Below are 23081 nucleotides of genomic sequence, written 5' to 3' on the forward strand. Positions count from 1 at the left end.
ATTCAGATGGGGATTGCACTTATGTGAAAGGCTGTAGTTCTAGCTGCCAATCCAATGTAGCACAATTTGTACCTTACAGGATAGGGCAGGAGAAAGCAGACATCAATTATATTTTATTTTGAAACAAATTAGTTAGGAATACCAATTGGCCACCTTAAATCCCTAGGCTACAAGGATGACATGATACTTAAATATCTGACTGCTTATTAAAGACAGATGCATCAATATGTTTATAGCTTTGAACACACAATCTTGTACAGGAAGGAAATATAAATTGTATGTAATGTGCAATTCGGCACATATCAAACAGTTATATTTAAGAGATAACAGTGTTGTTGTGGTGTGTTACAAGGTAATAACTCTTAGAGTCAATTAACTTTTATAGTACGCTTAGTTTTGATATTTTAAAAAATATGTCTGTATTTATCCAGTCCCAATACAGACAGAGCAAGGTGAGCTCTGCGCAACTCTGAACTGCTGTAAATGCTGAAATGAAGTGAGACTCGGAGGGTTAAGCAGGCGCTTGGAAAAGAAAAACATAAACTGTGACCATAACTGCAAATTATACTTTTCATTTATTTTGTTCTTCAGAGTTGTGTTAGAACAGATTCGCTGAATGAGTTTAATGCCTTGTTCTATTTGCTGCTCTAAGATACAACATAATATTGTGTAATTGTTTTACACATATAGGGCCTCATTTACGAAAGGGCACTAAATTGGAGTTGGTGCCCACATAATGTAATGAGCCTAACGTGTGCGACAAATCAAAATTTTGTGCCACATTTACTAACAGAGAACGCATTAATTTACATGCACAGTATTTGGCTAATTTACATATCACAGAGTGCACATTACATGTATTGTGAGTGATAATTTAATGTGCATGATAATGATGAAGACTTACCCGTGACCACTGTGATATCAAAAGCCCCAGCAGTTCTGGCATATCTTTTGGTCAATAGTTCATTGTGAAGGTAGAGGTGGCTTAGAGTGACCGAAAATGAGCGAACAACAGACACAGCACTCAGTTCGGGACAGGCAAAGGCAATGCAAAGTGAAACTGCACTGCTTACCTTTTATTTTTACCATGTATTCCTTTTCCGATGTAAAAATGCATACGACCTGCCAATTCGTTTCTAAAATTGAGTTGTACTGTATAGTTTTGGAATTCTTCTTCAAAACAACCCACCTCTTTAATATAACATCTGAATTCAACATGTGCAGTCTGCATTGTATGACTGACATTCCCATTGAGCCAATCACATCTCACAGAGGTAGTAAAATAGCCAATCAAATAGCACATAGGATCAGTTTCCTCATGCACACAGCACACATAATTTTGATTAGCGTAGCTAAGCGAAGGCTTGTTTAAACTATTTATTTTACTTTGTGTCAAATTTAAAATCAATAGCAAAAAAGTAGTTGGAGATGTCATGGAAGCAAAAGGTGGAGGCAGAACCCAGAAGATTTTAAAATCGTTAACCAGATGATTATTTTTTCATGGAATAATTTTGACAAGGCAAGTGCAGTGCAACGGTTGCAGTTATGAAAGATTACACCATACAACGTCAATATGATAAGCTGCACAAAACATACTTTAAGTTTACTGGAAATTAAAGAAGCTATGGAGTCTTAACGAAAGGAAAGGACTTTTTTTAACTTCAGGAAGCCATGGAAAGTGCAGAATTACCTTAAAATAAACATCAACAGGCATTTATGTGGAAAAGTTATAGAATTAGAACACGTAATGAGTATTGTTAGCAAGTGTGTGAGAAAAGAAGTCAAGTATCCTGACAGAATGTAAGTTAGATAAGGACTTAGCATTATATACCATGACATCTTCTTGTTTCAGGCCAGAAAAAATAGGTTGAAAAATAAATGGCGTGCCTATCAGTGGTTAAAGCTTGGTGTCTAAACTAATTATCACTCACTTTAATGTGCACAATACAATTATCACCCTTTAGTCATAATAATGGTGAAGGGTTTCAATAGAGTATGGATTTTGTAGTATGTCACTGGAGGGAGCTTTATGCAGTGTTTATTTTTAAAAAAAGAAGTATCTAATGTGTTTAAATAATAAATATAATATAATATATGTGTGTGTGTCCTTGGTGTGAAGTGTAATGCTTTATTTTCTTCCCCTCCTGCCTTTAGCAAAGTAAGCTCCTCAAGCAACACTGTGAAAACTCAGTGCGTTCCATTTGTATGTACTGGATCTAAACTTTGCTCTTTGCTAGTCTTTGGAAACTCCTTGTAATGACATTGAATGTAACAGTTTCTTATTTTAAACTTACTGCACTCATTAAGGAATCTAACACACTGACGGCAAATGCTGTCCCACAAGCAAAAGGTTGAGTAAGATACAGCTCTGTATCAGGATCATCATCATCATCTTGGTCCAAAAACTGAACATTGGAGTCATTTACTGGAGAAGGAAAAACAAAAAAAACATAATTAACAAGCCAGCCTGGAACATACAATGTTATTATGTCTTTTAAGTGTCTGTAAAAGTTTCATGCTTTGGGGAGTGAGACACCATAAATACTGAACTCTATACGCTGAAGACAAGAAATGTTGGACATGTAATAAGCAATTCATGCCAGTAACTGAAAGACAAGCATAGAAGAACACTTTCTGATCTGGAAGTTTTAAAAAATATATATGCTTTTGTTTCACTTCCTGGAGCAATAACAGGCATTCATACCCTCTGTTGTTGCAGGTAATAGAAATAATTGGTCTTTTTACTTCACAGAGTGACCAGAAAGCTTTATGGAAGGAGTCAAATTGTGCGCCTGCAACTGAAACTTGGGTAACGTAAAACAAACTGGAAAACTAAACTATAGAGAAGAATAAAGTGATCAGTGATGCAAGAGGGAGCATGACCTGGATACAAAGGGTGCTTATAAGACAAATTCTCAAATGTTCCAAATTGAAAGATGAGAAATGTTTTTGGTTTTATTCCCCATCTGATTTAATAACCAGGATGTGTAAATAAATATAAAAACAATCAGGATTATGTTGAAAAATGTACTGCTGCAATAGTACAACACGGTATACAGCAATGTTAAAGAAATACCTTATAAGGTTTATTTTTTTCTTCTTTTTTTCAGCTGCTTATAATATATTACTTGCAGGTTCCAGATTACCATATTTACTATTTTAATGCAATAATAAATTAACTTAACTGGTCTATGGCAAGTTATCTCTTATAAAGTCTAAAGAGGAGTATATATTGAACACGTCTCCATAGAAAATGTAGTTTGGTCTGCTGTGATACCGTTTTTAGGGCCCTTACTAGCACCACTGGACTTAATTTTCAGATAAAGCACTGAAATCCCATTGTATTTGAAAAGTGCATCTCAAAAACGTCTTCTTTGTTTCATAGCTTCAAACCCTATGCTTTGGAGACTAGGTCTACCAAAAAAAGAAAAATCAGCTTAAAGGAAGGTTTGATCTTGAGTTTTGTTTTTGAAATTGTATTTCTTCCCAGACTTCCTGTTAGCTGTGAAACGAAATATCAGTCATATTGATAAGGAGCTGATGAAAAGGGCCTAGGCTGAAAGATGAACTGTTGGGAGATGCTATAGAAACAGCCACAAGGACAGACTAGTGTGATCAAAGGCCTAGTGATGCTTTGTGAGAAAAATCATTAAAAAAGGCCAAAACAAGACAGTCAATTTCAACCAGAACCAAGAATAAAATGTGTTCAAAGTGGTGCCATGGGAGCAGCCCTCTATTGCAGCCAGATAAATCAAGAGAAAGCGGATGAAGGAGGCAGAATGACACTGCAGTAAAGGACAAAGCCACTGCTTACCCAGTTCAGTTATCATTTGAATGTTCGTTCCACAGTTTTTTTCCTGACTGAATGAAACCAAGGGCAATATTTTGACAGGTTTAGCTAACGATGAAAAACAGTGTTGTGGGAGATAAGGAAAATATGCAAGGGAGAAGAGACATGTAAGACTAAAGGACATAGAAGAACACCACTTCTCCGTTAAAGCACATCTAATACAGAAACACAGAAAAGCACAGGATAAGCTGCAGAGGGATTATATTTAAATGCATACTACAATATTGTACAGTTAAATGTCATGGAAAACATATTTGAAAAAAAAGAAAACATTTGTTCAGAAAATTGTAATCTTGTACTAAAAAAAAAAAAACAGCATGCCAGGCCCAAATATTAAACACAGAGGGGGAAACTCGGTTCCAAGGTAGCTTTCACTGGTAAAATAATATTTAAAAACCTCAATAGGATACAATTTTTGATTAAGGTGGGTCAGATGGAAATTAATTATAATAGCCCTGTCTAACAGCTAGAATTTGACCATATCTAACAATGGATCATATTCAAAAATGTGTATTTGCAAAGCTCCAAATTTTAATACAGGCACTCAGATCATTACAGTATTGGACATAATGCACTACATTTATCACAACCTTTAATATATGCTCTGTTTTTGTGAAAAAGTATTATTAGTAGTAGTAGCATGAAATAAATCACAAGGAATACACATACCAGTACCGATATGAGCTTGTCTTACCTAGTTCAGTAATAATTGGGATGTTGGCTCCTGTAGTTATGGGAGCCTGTTGACCTAAACCATGAACTGGGCTGCTATCAGGAGAGAATCTATCCATTCCAGGTGGTGTAAAACCTGTGGGCAAATGCATTATAAAAGCTTAGATAAACATGTTCTATGGTTGTGGGGCTTCTTCCCTAATACAGTACTGTATATGCATATAAAAAAATAATAATGTTTGCCTGTTCAGTGTGTAATAGTTTTAACAAACACCAGCTAATTTTTATTTGCATTTGTTTTGCTGTTTTCTGAGTACTGGTACTTCAAAAAGGGAGATGGATGTTCTGTATGCAAGGATCAGTTAGGTCATATTTAGAATGTACAGCCTTCCATCAGCTAGCAGACATAAAATGTATATGCTGTTCATTTTGTTACCACAAAAGTGGTGAAGTGGAACCTGAAAACCTTTTATCAGAAATAGTGCCATTCAGACCCATGACATGAGTATGAATTCACACAACTTGACATTTTTGCATTTCTTCAAGCTTACAAGTAAACACCTTAAATCAGTAATGCTATATGCATAATACATTGCCTGTATTTTGACATCCATCATTTAATGCTGACTAAAGAAAAAGCAAGGCCATAGTTTTAAACTGACAAACATAATGCAAGGAATAAAATTCAGGCCACAAAGTTTTAGAAAAATAGCAAATTCAAATTGACCAAAACAGATCATTTTTTTGAAGCGCTACTATGTCATAATGAATATGCATGCGCTCTGTAAAATAAGAGGAGACACGTTTTATATAGAAAACAAAAAACTGTCACCATTATGCCACACTTAATTACTATGTGTTACATTTTTTGTTTACAAAAAAGGTAGCACAGATCCAAACATTAACCATTTTAATAAAGTAACCCAAACTACACAACTCACAAGTGCATGAAGATTTTTTTTTTTAAATGTGAAGACTGTGTTCTTGTAAGTGGTCTGTCTTCATCTACAAATTAAAAAGATTTTTAAATGCACTTAACATTTTCCAAGTCAAATCTTATACATTATGAAAGGATACTCAAATGGGACAAATCAAAGGCCGCCACTTGCCAAGGATAAAATCCATTTGATTATAACAATTGAATTTAACACACATTAAATTTAATTTGGTAGTTCTTTAAATAGAAATTATGTAAATTTAAAATTATGTGAAATGTATGCATATTATAACTTGATTAGGCTTTTATCATGAGACCTAACTTGGCTTTTTTTTTTTTTTTTTTTTTTTAATCTATTAAGCTCCAATAAATCACCCTTTTGGTCCCTGGAGCCAAACAGCAGTCATTATAGCTGAAAGTGTTACAGCTATATTATAATCAATGCAATTAAAAAGTATATACAAAATACAGTTCATAGCCTGACACCATAAACACATAACTCTCATTCCATTTTGCTTTGTTATTTTAAACATATGTGCATGTCTTACTTATAACTAATTTATTATAACTTTTCTTATAACTAATTCTTACTTTCATTTAATAAAACATGATTAGATAAGACATGAAGGACACCAGTATCTTCAAATGTGAAGGTATTCAGATATCTGACAGTATTTCCATTTCAAGCAGTTCACTGCTTATGCAACTAAAACATGGAAGTAGACATACAGTATACCTGTAGACGTCTTGTAAGTAATTATAAAAATCCTCCACACTACAAAAAAAATACAGTGCTTAAATGAAATGTTACTATGTGTACAGTACTGATTTTACTGTTAATGGTTAAAACTGTACAGGAGAGCCAGGATTGTTTGTACAAGCAGTTAGCTTCAAACTCATCTCACAAGCTGGGGTTAGAATCTGTAACAGCAGTGTATCAAACAACATTGCCTATTACTCCTGTAGATAAGGTACTAACTACACTTAAGTTATTATAATATTACAGTTTTCAAATATATTCTAATGTAATAGAGTTTAATGACCAATTTTTATGGCTACACTAAGCAAAATGTTAAACATAAAAATGAAAATGTTTGACCTTTTGGGTATTGAAACTAATTTAATGTTCATTAAAAAAGGCAATTATATAATAGTTATATATATATATAGTATATATATATATATATATATATATATATATATTATATGATATATATATATGATAGCTTAATGTAGTAGGTGAATTATCAAGAGGCAAATAAATAAATAAATAAATAGAAATGTAATGACAATGTCTAGCACTGTTGCCCTGTCCAATCACGACAACCCACTTAAGTGTTGGCTGATTTATTATATCATCCTGCAATTATAACATTACTGATAAATCAACAAATGAAACAACAGCTTTATGAACAGCTAATTATCTCATTAAAATTTTAAGAAACTGTTCATTTACCAGCTTTGGGATTCGGGTTAGTTAATGACAATTAGTGAGCATTAACTGACACCACACATGCTGAGTTCCATAGGATATCTTTAAAATAATAAAGTAAAATGACTGTGACCCTTGTATGTGTTCCAATAAAATGTTTTTACACTTTTTTTCTTCTTCTGAGATTTGGCTAATTGCTTTGAAAAGCAAGTGAATTTAAAACTTGTAACAATTATGGTAAAGTTATTTTAAGTATTTCACGTATTTCAACTATAATGCTATCAAAAACCTTCCTATTGACATGAGAGAGTAAACTATTGTTGGTCTTTTATTCAAGATGAGTTACTTATATAGACCATGTACATACTTCACACAGAAGACTGTTATGTTAATATTTATTATTTATTATGTTAATATGTATTAACATATGTGATAAATTATATTTAGAATACATTAACACATTTAAATTATTTGTGTTTGTCACTTAGTGTTAGTAGGGTTTTTTTTTTTATTGCACTATAGTTATTATGCATGTATAAACAGTTTTTATTTTTTTTTGTAATCGTTGTTTTTGTTTTTTTAATTTATATTGTCCATTGGAAAAAAAACAAATGTTATATCCAACCTGCAGTAAATTATGGGAGACTAAGTTAAATATTTATAAATTGACTGAGGCATAGCCCTCTTATACTATATATCTGGATGATCGAATACATGCATTCAGAGATAGCATCAGTCCCAGCACATTTGTCATGTTAAACAATGAGAAATCAACATATCAAGTGTTGCCTATGAAGCTAACTCCTAAAGACACTAGTTTAAAACTTTCAATGATTTTGGTTTTTATTCTACAGGAAAAAATGGCATGTCTCAAGAAAAAATGATCCCATTATATAATTTTAGTTCTTTCCTGTGCGTATACATAATTACAAAATATCACGTTTTAGGAAAGTTTATGGAGCACTTATTAGGAAGGAGTAAGTAAGTAGGGGGCATCAGCATAAACAATGTGAGACATCATACAATACAACTAATCACATACAAAAAGAAAACCCAATCGTGTGCAGATTTACTTTGTTGCATACATAAGCAAATATTAGGGGGGAAATATATAAACAATAAAAGTGAGTAAAGTTACTCAAAAATCTCTTTTTTAGTTTTTTTTTTTTTTTTTTTTTTAAGCACTCGAAAAAGATGTCACAGGTATGACATATTTCGTACAAAACTTGCAATTGCTTTATCTGCTGCTGTCTGCCCTAAAATTGTAGGAATCCTTGTATTTAATTACTTTGTGCCAGGTACATCCCAGGTACATCACTCTCCTGTCCCTGGGGTTTGGAGCAAAAATGAGGAAATTGCTCTCTGAAGTGCAGTGTAGTTTTCAAAAAAAGGAATGACATAGTCCAAGAGGCTACCATGTTTGCTACTAGAGTGATTTGGTGTGACATACTGTATGTCTTTGATAAGTTAATCACACTTCTCAAACTTCTAATGCTTTTAAAAACAGCTGTGATTCTGGGTATACTGTACACACATACAAACACAAAACACATTATTATAGGGGCCATTCTATAAAAACAAACACTGTACACATAATGAATATCAGACTGCTGGAAAATCCAAGACTAGTGGATGATCAAACACGGGTGTGCCATTGACTACCTCTCAGTGTACCAACCCCCTTTGTCATGGAATGCCTGTAAACACAAGTTCCACTTTTAACATACCTACAGCATTGGCTGATTTAATTAAATGAACCCCAGTTACATACTAGATACATGCAGGCATTACAATGCAAGTCCTACACACTGACTTATTGTTGCTTTTTTGTAACTATGGTGAATCCAGGTGTGGAGGTCAAAGGTTTACCTAGATGTAGAAGTAATTTTTTAAACTACATTTGTTTGAGTATAGTCAGGATAGAAATATATACTAATACTCATAATTGCTACCAGATCTTTTATTTCAGATGCATAACACTTCATTCTTGTCTTTGCTGAATTCTAACAATATCCCTCAGGAAATGTTTTTACTTGTCAGGGTTTGCATTATTGCAGCAAATATGAAGAAATACTCAAGAGGTCAGAAGTGTATTCCAGTTAAGACAGTCCCACCTTTCTTAGTCATTTACTTTGCCGTTTATTTTTGAGCACTTGAACAGTAACTGTGATAAAAAAAGGTATGTTATTCTTTAAACCATCATAGTAATCAGCAGGTGTAACTGTCAAAAAAACTGATCTGAGGCTATTTCAATCACTGAGTGAAGGGTATTCTTCTTGCCAGGTCCTGTCCCCTGTAGGCATACTATAGGGCAGTCCTTACCTTGGGAATTAGCCTGTAAGACCCCAATGCTGTCATCAAACAGCATAGATTTGATGTTGAGTGACGCCAAGATGCATTCCTTGTCCTGCAGCGAAGCATCATCGATATTGTTCTGATTGGCTGACAGGATCACGCACATGTCGCATAGGTTGATGTTGACAGCCCTTAAATCAGCCCGACTTAATGGTGTACCCTTTGGCATTGAAAAAAAAAAATAGAAAAACAAATTAAAGATTGAGAAAGAATCTTTTGGAAATTAGTTAACAAGTATTCCTTTTTATGCTGTGACATTCAGCGGATCTAACTATGTGCTGGGGAATCAGAGGCGTGCACTAATCTAAAGGATACTTAGTGCTGATAGCGGCGTTTCTGGGTTCAGTTTAAATACTCAGTGAAGCTGTTGCTAACATGCATAAAAAGTAGGGATCATGTCAGTCTTTTACATCTTTACTATGCCTGGAAATGTGACTGTTTAAAATATTGATTCACTGGCAAATCCTGTCAATGTTTAAAATTCAAACTGAGAAATACCTTTACGTTATAGAAGTTTTAAATCTTTTTATTATATATATATATATAATATATATATATATATATATAATATATATATATATATATATATTATATATATATATATATATTATATATTAAATATAGTCTATTTTAAGAAAGCATTAAATCCCTGTCTAGAGTTAATACAGAAAAATTTTAAAAATCACAAGATTATTAAAGTGTTTTCAGAGGAAACAAAAAAAAAATTTTTAAAACACACTATTTTTCCTAAATATGTTACTTGCTCGATCTAAAAATAAAATCAGTAGAGTGTGTATTCATGATCCTGCAAACAAAACAAGGCTCCTCAATTGTACTTACTGGTAAAATCGAAACCTTGGGGAAATTGAGTAGAGTTTCCCATTCCCGTCTTAGGTATTCCAAAGACCCCACAAACACAATGGGCTTCAGTTCATGGTAGTGGAAATTACTTGCTCGTAAAGGCATCACAAGATTCCGTAACCCCACTAGTGCAGACTTGACATCTCCAAATATGCAGACCACCACATGCCCACTTAGAACTGTCATTGCAGCTTCACTCCGTGTCTAAAATAGGGGGAACATATTGTCAGTATACCATTGTCAATACGCTTTTACATTATCATAAATCTGAAACCTATACTGCAACATGCAATGTAACATGTAGAACTGGCAGTTCTAATATTTCTAAAAGCAACAAACTGCTCTTAATATATACCTGACCAAAAACATTGCATTATGGTCACAATATCAATAAAGATTTAAACAAGACACAATTCCTTCCAACTATTTCCTCCAATTAACTAAAAAATCGTTTCTGGCTCAAGCAGCAAAGGGTTTAAGAGGAATCTATATTGTATAATGCAGATGTATACTGTGTGTAACACATGTAGCCTTTAGAGAAACAGTCACATTATTGGTGAAACAAAAATATACCCACACACTTGATATATTGTGGAGTGTATTTAGTGGCATGTAGTTACAAGTGTTTGTCTGTTTGTCAGTTGTATCTATACTTGTCAGTTTTCACTACATGGAACATTTATCAATGATGTTGTGAGAGTTGTGTCATTTGAGCTGGCCCCTTTGCTGCCAGTCAGTAATACTCACCAGGATAGCCTTCTCAATGTCTTTGGATGGGCACCAGTGAAACATCCCAGTGGAGTCATATTTTTTCACATTAGCATCAATGTTCTCGACTTGTTCATTTTCCGGAATGTGCAAGGGATCATGCCTATAAAGAGGAAAATAAAGACTCTGCCATGTTATTATTGGACTTACCATGTTATTATGAATTTACAAATATGGGACTTTGAAAAAGAATCCTATACTAGATAGACAATCATATCCTGCATATTTTCTCTTTTCAAAATGTTGCTGGGAATTCTACTTATAAATACATTTTTATTTTAAGAATACTTATTTGTCCTACACTGGAATAAACTTTGTTTACACCCTGATTTGACAGCTGGTAATTAGCAGCACTGTGAAAACAGGAATCCTGTTATCTGGGAGGAAATTATCAAAGAAATTCGGTCCAGTGTAAGTTAGAGAAAGCGCTTCATCTGCGTTCTCCCCTTATTTGTTTGTTTTTTCAATTTTAATTATTAAAAAAAAAAAGAAAGCAATAAAATGAGCAGCATGTCAAATAACTAAAAGCAAATTCATATGTCCCAGCAGAGTATTCAGTAAGCTCTTATGAATACCACTTATTATATTGTGCTAGAATGTATTGCAACTGTGATGGTTTTAATAGTGTTTAGAAACCATTAATAATTTCTTTCTACCTGAATTTAAATGGTTAACAACTAAATATACATGTTTTCTGTTACCAATTACACACACACATACACACACACACACACACACACACACACACACACACACACACACAAGTAAATCTAAGAAATAAAAATATCAGTTACTTTCAAAAGAAACTCCAGAAAATAATTCATTAAATGTTGTTTACTCCTGTCAGAATCATTCCAGATGCCACAGCCCCGGATTTATCAAAGAGCTGACATCAGTGTCAGCACTGAAGTGGAAGAGATGGAAACAGTACAACATGCTGACTGACTGGCATGAGAATGGAAAGCCAATTACATGCTTTTACCACATACAACTTCTGATGTGATGCTCTTCACAGTAAAAGCTTTAACAGGCTGCACTTTAAATATTTTAGCAATTTGCCCAATCACATTTTGCTTTCCAAAACTGAAGCCTATTAAAGTTTTAGCAGTGTGTCACAACCAAACAGATTAATTCATATCACCAGGATGAACAGCTGATTTTTATTATGCGCAACACTGGCCATAAAACAGCCCCCAGCAGCGGCTTTGCTACTTCACTGTTCGTGTTCAAAAGCATGTTCAACTGCATATAAGAGCAATATAAGACAGGTATTGAGGGAAATCAAAAATAAGATTATAAGAAAATCTTAATAAATAATAATAATAATAATAATAATAATAATAATAATAATAATGCTCTTGGAGGGGGTAGTAAAAAAGACGCCCTTTAAGGTAATAGCCTGGAGCAAGCTTATAAATTCCCTTACAAGCAAAGCCACTTCGGGGAGACAACTCTCATCTTTATTCCGCCTTTTACTTTTCAACCTTTACAACTTAACAGACTCTGTTTCCTACACATCTTTTGCACTAAAGTAAAGGGAACAGAAGAACCCTTATTGTTTTTGTTTAAGGTCTTAAGCAATTAACAGTCAAATGTAGTCTTAGTTGTATGTGTTTTTGTGTAGCCTTGCTGCTGTTATTCATGGGGCTCCATATGAATGAGATTAAGCATGATGCTGGGGATCTTATACAGATACATGGAATAAATAAAAACATAAACCGCATCAAGATTCCTGAAAACAAAACTACAATTCCCTGTTACCCACTCAGAACACAAGAAGAGGCTTGCAGTACAGGGAGTTCACAAAATGGACACAATTTTAAAAAATGCCAGACAATACAATATATTTTGTCTTGTTTCTTTATGTTTTAAATGAAAACTGCATCATATTTGCACCTATTAAACAGTCAACTGAAATACAATTACAGGGAAATAAAGGTAAATCAAGACTAAGCATGAATAGGTTTAACTTTTGGTAGTATGTTTTCAATTGTTCTTATAAACTAGAATGTAACTAGTTTGACAATACTGGTGAACGGGGTTCTCTCTAGCACAGTAATGAGCAGCCTCAAGCCTGACCACTCCTCAATGAATCTGTGAAGTATTTCAGAAAAGACTGTCCACAAAACAATGAACTGAAGCCATATAAGTAATGTAATCAGTAACCAGATGATTAGTAAGTAATCACCAAATAAATATATAGTAACCAACAAATTACATACATGATGTGATCTTAAACATGCCCTTTTTTTACAATATACAAAAATGCATTATTTTTAAATTATCAATATAAAGATTCTAGAGAGAAGTGCTCTATGGCTATAGCAGTAGATGAATATAATACAAATATTATCATTTGGCATTTAAAATGGATTTACTAGTATGTGCTTTTTTGAAAATTTCCTTTGGATTCACTCAAACATCACAACAAAATGTGTCAATTAACATGCACCTAGTGGAGATGTGTGCAGTCGGTACAGGTGCTAATAACAGAGAAAGCATTTAGTGCTTTTACACCGTGACTGAATATTTGATTATGTGCCGCATGTTTCACTAGTCACTCGATGGACCTCTGTCACTTCAATCTTCCCTTGCTGCAATGACTGGTGCAGCACCACTCTGCCAAGATAGCTATCTTTCACAAACTGTCATCGATAACGGGCTTTCGCAAGCAGACTCTGCCGACTTCTGCTACTCATGGGGACCAGACATGACGTTTGTGCCACAGCTTTGATGGATCTGAACAAATGCATTGTGACTTTCTACAATTAGACCTGTCCCACGAACCATCAGAAAATCCATAGCAATGGCATTAATTTCATGAAAGGAGTTCAAATAGGGATGTAATGGAACTTGTTAAATCAATGGCATTGTTTATTTTTCCTCAATAACCCCTGAAAATATATGGAATTTTTGCATGCAGTACACTGGTTTTTCAACTATGTGTACCTTGGTACAGTACACTATCCATTTTCACAATTCAATAATTCATTAATTTGGATAATTTATGGTTAGGTCATGAGAACAGTAAATAGTACAAGTGCTTTATTTTACTGATAAGGGCCTTTTACTAATTTACAGTTTTCAGTATTTTGTGTTTTTTGAATATGTATCAAAATAAAAGGGAGCATGTATTTACTGCATACATAATCATTATGGAAATCATACTGCAAATACAGCATTTACAATAAGTGCTGCAGTGAGTAATAAAATCCTTTTGACTTTTAAATGCGTTACAGAACGAAGGTGACGGCACAACTGTCTTAGTGAAATGAAATACACAGCAGAAATGTGCTCTTTATGTCACATGAACACATAAGTTCTTAACTAAAAGGATATACTTATTATAGTTTCATTTGTGGAAACTTAAAATCTTAAGAGACACTGCTGAAACCGAAGAAAAGGCAAGCTCTGAGTTTATTTTTCAAAGTGTGTTTAGATATTCTGGTGTAATGCTCAGCAGACACTGCTAGCTTGGGATGAGCTCTCTCCCTCAATCCCTCTTCAGCGAGCAATGAAAGCAGGCTTCGCTTTGAAAATTTTACCCATCATACAAACTGACAAAGGCATGTTTTTCAAAAACCCACAGCCAATCTGTTGATCATTACTTATTTACAAAGCCTTGAGGCACAGAGTCCTGTAAAAACCATACTTGATACAGTATACACTAGCTTTTTTTTCCTCATTGTAGAATAAAGTATCCCTAAGGCTACCTCAAACCATCACTTTCTATTGCACATAAAATGCACCTTGTAACACTAAAGTATTTAATATATATGGTATAATATATCTGTAGGAAAGGCATTTGTATAGAAGTAGGCTAGTCTCTGTTTGGTAATTTGATGTTTTGCTGTGGGCTATGACTTGAAAAAGCCTGCACCTAGTACAGAGGACCTGTCATCTCAGTACCCAAGAGCCAGTAGAATAAAGAAGTACCCTAAAGCCGCAACACTTTGACACCACTTTGAAGCATATCAAAACAGTGTAAATAACTCCCAAGAATTATTATTACTTCAAGATCAAAGAAAATATGCATATTGTACATGGTAAATGGGGACCTTCCACACAAATGTTTTCTCCTGAAAATTAAGGAATAAAACTCGACAGGTTTGCAAACAACCAGTTATATGGCAACAGGCCAATTTATTTATTTATTTTTGTGAACAGAAAACTAGAATTTATCATTTTATCCTGTGTAATATACTTCAACAGGCTAAGAATCTTTTTTTTTTAAGCTAATTGTTTATAATCTGTAAGGTTTTGTATAACGATATATCTAAGAGATTTCAAGCCCTTTTTTTTTTTTACCCCTCTGCGACTCTACTAATATTGATGACTAACAGGGTGTTAGGTTCACTGGGTTATGATTCCCAAAACATACATAAAATATTGTACATGGAACATAAAACTATGTTAACAAAAGAGCCACCTAAATGCACCTAATAAAAAGTGTTGCTTGGAAAACTTGGTTGTATTTCTGGAAATACACTAATCAACACACCATATACAAGCGCCATAAAACTCTTGTGTGGCTTGCATTCATGTCCCTTCATTTTGTTTGGCGCCTCAGTCACACGCGGCTAGACAGAGAGACGGTCGTCTTTAGAGCCCGGAGGAAGGGCTACCCTCAGCCATGGATTCCCTAAGATTTCCTCCTACCAGTGAATAGGGTTTTTTCCTTGCCAAACAGTTTGTATTTAGTTTCTTCAGGGTGTGTGGCAGGCCAGAGGGGCAGGGTTTTCTCTAAGTGTATTTCATGCTCTGGGGGGCAGGCCCATGTTTCAGCAGCTTACTTTTCATTCATCCTTTTCCTATTTTGGGGTAGGTGGCATTGCTCCACTACAGTTGTTGCATTAACCATTCATCATTTTCTTTTTCAAGTCATGGTTTGGCAGCTTTGTCTTTTGGGGGCAGGTGGCCCTGTGAGCCACTTCCTATCCACAGCACTAGACTACATGATGTCATCGTGTTTTCGATAGCAGCCCAAGACTGCGGATAGCTGTCAGCACCCACGAACAAGGTCCCCGGCCAAATTCATTATCATCATTAAATGAACTGTTCAATTGCAATTTAAATCATCCACGTTGCGGATTCTCTGTACTGAATGGAAAACTTGATTGTATTTCTGGAAGGAGAATCTGCCCGCTAATCAACACATTATATCCATGTACCATAAAAACTCTGTGTGGCTTGCATTCATGTCGCTTCTTTGTGTTTGGCCTCCTCCTCCCCTGCCACCACCTTGCAGTGTGCTTTGTCTGTGAGGGGAGGAGGCCCTACGAGCCACTTCCTGTCCGTGTCACTAGACTACATGATGTCACCGTGTTTTTGCTAGCCGGCCAACATTGTGGATAGCTGTCAGCACCCACAGACAAGGTCTCCGGCCAAATTTGTTATCATCAATTGCAATTAAATCATCCACATTGCAGAGTCTCTGTACTGAAAAGATCATTAAATGGAACAAGATAAAATTAGCTGTTTAACATTATTATTTATTTACTTTTTTATGCAAGAAGTATTGCACTTTGATATACAACTCTGTGCAAGCACCGGCATAATGCAGGGTGGTAGTAACTTGTTCTGTATGTCACAACATTTAATGCTGTGTTATTATAAAGCTAGTGTTTATTAATTTCCCCCCAAAAATCTGTTGAGTATATATTTCAGATCTCACATTAATTTGACATCATTGCACCTTGACTTCTATTATAATAATTTGTATATAGCAGTTTTATTCTTCGTGGAAGTATTTAGGTCAAGAACAACCAAAAACTATTTAATATATTATTTCCCTCTGTATTTTCAGTGCATGCTTGCTGTGCAATCTTTTCTTGAACAATGCATATTATTTTTCATCTCATGACCACATGTGTTGAATTGTGTCCCTTTTTCAGTCAAAATCAATTAACAGCAATTTAATTCCAAAGGACAAGATAAAAGGAAAGTAATATTTGAGTTCATTTTTGATTGTGATGATACATCTCACATATGGCCTTAAGTACCAAAAACAGTACTCAGAGGGATTCCTACAAAAGAAGAATGGCCTTCGGCAAAGTAACCACATGAGTCCCTCTGATTGGTTACTGCTGTCATTAATGCCACTGCTGTTTAAGAAATACATGTGGACGGGACTGGGGTGACAGCTGAGACTTTAAAGCAAGAGTATTTTTCAAACAGCTTTTCATACTCTCTTTCATGGCAGAAATTTTTCAGCTCTATCATTAACCACTGACAAGCTGACAGAATAAATACTTCAGCCTTAAAGGGTTCCTCACATTCACATTCTCGCTCTCACTTTCTCTCTCTCTTTTTTTTTTGAAAGCTAGGAAGAGTTTCTTAAAGCTGTCGTCTCTTACCTCCTCATTTTGGGCGAAGAACTGGGTGAATTTCGCATGCCTCCATTCCGCTGCTTTTTTTTAGGTGACAGTACTGATGGATGCTCATCTTCGACTGCGAACATATGCAAAAAATGTCAGATTATGGACTGTTTAAATTGAAATATGTAAAGGAAAGAACATAGTAAAGAACACAGCCAACACTCAATCAGTCATTGAAAGACCGCCACAACAGAAAGCTAACAAGTTAGTAGGGAGAAGGGAAGAGTATAGAAGGTAAGGGCACACCAAATGCCTTTCACATCTGACAAACCCAACACAATATTATTCTTAGAACCAAAGTGCTGTTCCATCTAAAGTATGTATACTGTACATGTAAATGGTTGGACCTTTAGCAGGAGTCTGTCAGTTTAAATTTGAACATGGCTAATAATTGTTCAATAAAAAATAAAAAATTAAAAACAGGCATGGTTGTGCTTGCAGTTTGTCTTGGACTACGAGTCACTACAGCAACGATTCTATATCTCCATCTACATGCCACCAGCATACTTGTCATACATTCTATCTTCAGAAGGCATCAGTAGATCCCTGAATCCATGCTGAAACAGTACTCTAAATAATAATGCAAATGATTAAAGAACAGTTACTAACAGTACACTGAAACACGCTGAGAAGACCAAGGATCAACATCCATTATATCTACCAAGCAAATCTAAGAATGGCTCACAGAAATCTAACCACCTCCAATCCAATATTAACAACACTGGGAGTGCAATTTACATCACATGACATAAATATATTCAACAAATCAGAGAAATGCTACTTTGAAAAACTGAGGGGAAATTAGTTTTACTTTCTTAATCCTATGATTTGATAAGCTTGTTTATTAATATATTCTTATGATGTTTGCACTTTTTCTTCTTACTTGGCATGAGACAAGTTTGTTTTCTTTTTACTTTTTCAGTATGTTGGATTTTAAAACTTGTACCGCTATGCTGTCTAATGCAGTCACTTTTATATTCCCAGAAACTGTCAGTTTGCTTCACTTTCATTAAAATGAAACAAAACTACAAAGCCAAACAGAGAATAAAATGTAAAATGAAACTTTGAAAGTTAATAAAACAAAATCCAAAAATAAGACCATTCTGAACACTTGAATCCTGGTAGCAACGGCTTGATCATTCAGTGAGTGCATATTTCATGTGTTTGAAGACAAGCATCTTTGAAAACGCTATGTGCAGGCATGTGCTAAAAACGTCAAAAGTCACTTCACGCCAAGATTAGCTCTTCAACCATATGTCAATATATAACACAGTATTAGTTCAACTCAATGTGTAATGCAAGCAGCTTTCTTTATCTGGTTATAGAATAAGAAGGTTCATATTATATTGTACCCTTAAAAGTCAGAGAGCGAAATTGGTTGAACAGATATATAAAGAATTCTGAAAAACATGTCTGATTAAAAATATATATTATATATATATATATATATATATATATATAATATTCGGGTATATATATTTGTAATCATTAGTTTTGTACAAAATTTATATATATATATATATATATATATATATATATATATATATATATATATATATATATATATATATAGATATAGATATATATAATTTGATGTATTTGCATATTTGCATGTAAAATACTGTACATTGCACAGGGCGTTACATATGTTCAGTTATATAACATATGGTGTTTAGGGACATGTTTAGTTATATCTAAACTCCCACTCCTTAATGATCTTTATTGACATTGGAAATATCAACTTGAATAAATATGTTCTTTAAAAATATCTGCACAGGTTAGAGGTTAAGGGTCAGGTATTGTGGTTTAGAGGATAAACCCTTTAGCCATCACTTGCATTTTATGTGAGGGAAAAAAAAATATTATAAAAGATGACACTATAGTATATTTACAGTTCAACTTTATTTAGTGCAATCTAATTTTGTGTAGTGAGACTATGAATGAAAACCTTACTGGCTGGTCCTCCCCAAATATGAAATCCTTAATTTTACCTAACAAATATATTCAGTCTGGGTGCACTATATGTTCACTCATTTGACAGTTACACCTTATTCAGTCATTAGTAAGGAAATCTAAACATGCAACCACTCGAACTGCAAATTCATGCAAAGTGGTCTGTACTGTCTGATGAAGTCAGCTAAGGGCAACCTACTGAGGTTGTGATTCGTTGCTGAGCTACCAGAATGGTATTTGTATTTCACAGGCAAACTGTGTGCCCGCTGCAACCTGCTGGGGGCTGGTCTTCCTGGTTCACTGGGGTTCATTACGCTATGGCGAAGCACAGAGGGGTCGCTGGGCAGGTACAGGCTTCCTTTACGATTATTAACTAGAAGAACAGGCTCTTCAGAATGTTTGGCATTGAGAAGCGCATTAGATGTGTTGTAGCATTTATGGGATTGAGTTTGGTCAGCTGGTCTAGCTTCTTCCTTTACTGCCAAATAATAAGAAATATCAGATTAATATTCAATCTTACCATTAACTTAATTCCAATAATAGGCAGTTCAAATTGTATTTGTAAAAACAGTATAAACTTAGAAATGCAATTTAAAAAAAACAGTCATAATTATGGGCTGTGCTAGAAGTATATGTTAGGTTATTTTGTGCAAAAATATGAATACATTTAAATAGCGTTCTGCTATTTAAAATTATATTTTAAAAAAAAACATCAACTGTACAGCAACCTTAAACAGAATTGTTTCCATATAATGTAAACTCAAACTATGCTATATGTTGTGTTCAACGTCCATTTATATACATGTGAGGTACATGAAAAGGTCACTAAATATTATATCTGTGCTGAACAATAAATTAGTTTAAAAAATAGCTGTGTAGTGGGCTCCTGCATTTTTTAAATAATGCTGACAGCATCACTAATTCGTAAAAACCCTAATCAAGTTTTCACATTTTGTTTGGCTTGGAAGTGGCAATAACACACCTTTATGAATACTTTATACATTTGGCTATGGTGATAAACACAGTCATCTATTGTTGCCTCTTTTTTTTCAAATACCATTTACAACGCCTGTATGTTCCCAAACCAGTTATCACTACCGTAAATTCAAAGAATTCCCAAACGGAGAAGAAACTGTTTGGAAAACACCCACAAAAAGAAAAAATCTAGATTTTTAAGTCTGATATAGCATAGACTTTAAAGCCCGAATAGCTTGAATAACACAAACTGGCAGTGTTTAACTGCATGAGACACCTGGTTGTTTTTGCCGTGCTGAGTAATTGTCTAGGTTGGTATGTGCACTGTCCATATAATTCAAGCCTAATAACGTCTAGATAAAAGGTAAGAGGTGAACCAAAAAACGCAGTTACAACCCTTTCCAAAACTAGCTCTAAGCAATATATGGATGATTATTTGTACCGTCAGCTGCCGCATAGATTTAAATCCCTGCACCGACAACTCCAGGATTCATCTGCCCCTTGTCAAACACGTACAGTATTACTATGAGAATACACGGTGTGGCAGTTTCACTGTGGATCTAGAATAATCCAGACGGCGGCTGTCTCTTTATAAACAGCAATTCAAATGACGAGCTAGTAATGTATTTCTTATCAAAAAGAGCTGGAAATTGAAAAATATCATAACATTGAAAGATTATTTATCTTTTAATTATGACATAAGAATTTTTTTTTTTTTTTTTATACAAACAGAATTAAAGTCATTGTTGTATTAACTGATAACCCACTGTGGACATCCTTCTAATTAAGAGCCCCAAGTTCAGAATGCTTGTGTTCAAATACATTTACATGTAATCGTTTTAAAATGGAAATATTTGACACTATATTGTTACGAAAAATATCACACCCCATAAATCCCATAATATCTGTATTACAATAATTATTTATTTCACATTCTGTAACATGTTGTTGCTCTATATGAACTTGTAACAAATAAAAACGTTTGCTTAAAAAGCCCTTATATTCTATAACAATATAGACAATAATGCTTCACAGGATACAGAAGATATATATTTTCCTGGAGTTAAAGCGCCATCTGCTGTCAGACATGTCCCCATACAAATAGATAATGGTAAAACAACCAATTCAGTTTTGTGATTAACTGCAAAAATACAGCTATACATCTATAATTCTGAGCACATAAATCAGAAAATATTCAGTAATACTGTAAAAAGTATTTTCAGCAAAGTGTCATTGTCAACATGTCTATTGGTTTTACTATCCATACAGTCCATGCATAACAGAAATGTAAATAGATTTGAAGATTAGTTTTTTATTTATCTATAAATTATATGTATACATTATTTTTTATAAGGAAAATCCCAACATCTATTTACACTTGTAACTAATTACCTAAACACTTACCTCACTAAAAACAAGTGGCCATTATTAACAAATTAAAAGCTATAAAACAGAACAAAAGACGCATCTGCTAAACATTAACAACAAACGGGGTACAGAACTAAATACTAAACTACTGTGCAGATAAATGGGACTGGTAAAAGCAGAATGTGCAGAGGAAACAATCAAAGAAACACATGAAAGACTTACTTGATCGGATATATCCGTTATAGTTATTTTTAGCTGAGAAAAATGCAGACAGTGATAGGTTATGGGAAAGAAAAGTGTTATGCGTTGCGAGAAGATGACAAACAAGAACATTGGAAACAAAAATAAAAAGAGTTAGATTCCGACAAAATCTGGAATGAACAATTCGAAGTAGGTAAGAAATAGATACCAACCAAATGAAAAGAGATGAGAGAACAGAAGAATGATGTGTTCAGTATGTGAGAGCCCATGCCAAGCCTTCTTATGAAACACTAAGAGCTGCATGAAGCGAAGTGGCAAGAACCTTATTTTAGATAATCCCACAGTCAACTTTTCTCAACTTTTTCTCCCCTCTTACTACACTTTTTAATATTAACATCCTGAATCTGTTTTTATTTGAAGCCACCACTATGTGTACCATATCAATGGAGCATGATTTTTGTTGTTTCATTAATAAGTACCACAAACCATTTAAAATAAATCCAAGGAGTACACTATTATATACTTCCCATAATAGCCACCATGCTCTATACAATCAAATGAAGTAACATATTGTGTAATGTTAATATTTCTGTATGTGTGGGATATTCAGAAACCCAAATCAAAAGCCGGTAACTTCACCTTGCTCTGCTAAAAATAAAAGGTTTTAATGCAGGTGGACTACACAGGGCAAACCAGTGCCATGGAATTTGCTTTGAATCAAGGCTCCGCTTGTTCATTAGGACTTTATTTCATACAGTAAAGGTCACAGTTTGGGCTCAAGGCAGGACTGTGACAGAAATGTTCAACTAGAAACCATGCTGGTCGTGGCATCTGTCGTTTGCAATATGACGGCACAAGAAGAGTTGGAGAACTAACTGGCTAGCATCTGTCCTACACTGAGGAGGCAATGGAGAATCTGTTGCCTGGTGGAAAGAAACTGTCAGGGTGAGTTTCTTGACAACCAGCAGCACTCAGCAAAAAAAATGAAAACATAACTTCCATGTCACCCTGCATAAGGTCCTCTGCTAAATCTACTCCACACGATGCAGACAGCATATTTCCTAGCTTTTTCCCATCATAGCAAGCCACGCGCTAGTCACTTCCCTATGAACCTAGTAGAAATACTGCAGGAAAACGATGCCTGAAGAGATGAAAAGATGTTCTGACCTCTTTTCCTGAGAAGATGCTTGCTGTTAAATCTTTATGACTCAACATTTTGATCTGAAAAATGACAATATAAAACAGTACAGTATTTACATCTGATTCCTGAGCATCTTACACTACCCTAACTGAAGAAAGACTGTGCCCCATTTTCATTCCAGGACAACCAAA

At 34.4% G+C, this 23081-nt stretch overlaps 1 protein-coding gene across 34 annotated transcripts in view; it reads right to left on the bottom strand.

Annotated features, from left to right (window-relative positions):
• Positions 1–23081, bottom strand: part of LOC121325589 (calcium-activated potassium channel subunit alpha-1-like) — a 132443-nt gene that overhangs the window by 8846 nt on the left and 100516 nt on the right. For 19 of the 34 annotated variants that reach the window (XM_041268369.1, XM_041268366.1, XM_041268364.1 and 16 more), the window contains 6 exons: positions 17232–17325; positions 10855–10978; positions 10087–10311; positions 9214–9406; positions 4545–4658; positions 2295–2425 (listed from right to left, as the gene is read on the bottom strand). In XM_041268369.1, coding sequence (XP_041124303.1) covers positions 2295–2425; positions 4545–4658; positions 9214–9406; positions 10087–10311; positions 10855–10978; positions 17232–17325 — 881 coding nt within the window. Of the gene's footprint in view, positions 1–2294; positions 2426–3814; positions 3899–4544; positions 4659–5311; positions 5528–9213; positions 9407–10086; positions 10312–10854; positions 10979–17231; positions 17326–19404; positions 19684–23081 lie in introns of those variants that run through there. The other 15 variants (XM_041268346.1, XM_041268345.1, XM_041268344.1 and 12 more) reach the window with 4 other exon arrangements.

This window comes from Polyodon spathula, chromosome 13 (assembly GCF_017654505.1).
Source record: "Polyodon spathula isolate WHYD16114869_AA chromosome 13, ASM1765450v1, whole genome shotgun sequence".
NCBI lineage: Eukaryota > Metazoa > Chordata > Actinopteri > Acipenseriformes > Polyodontidae > Polyodon > Polyodon spathula.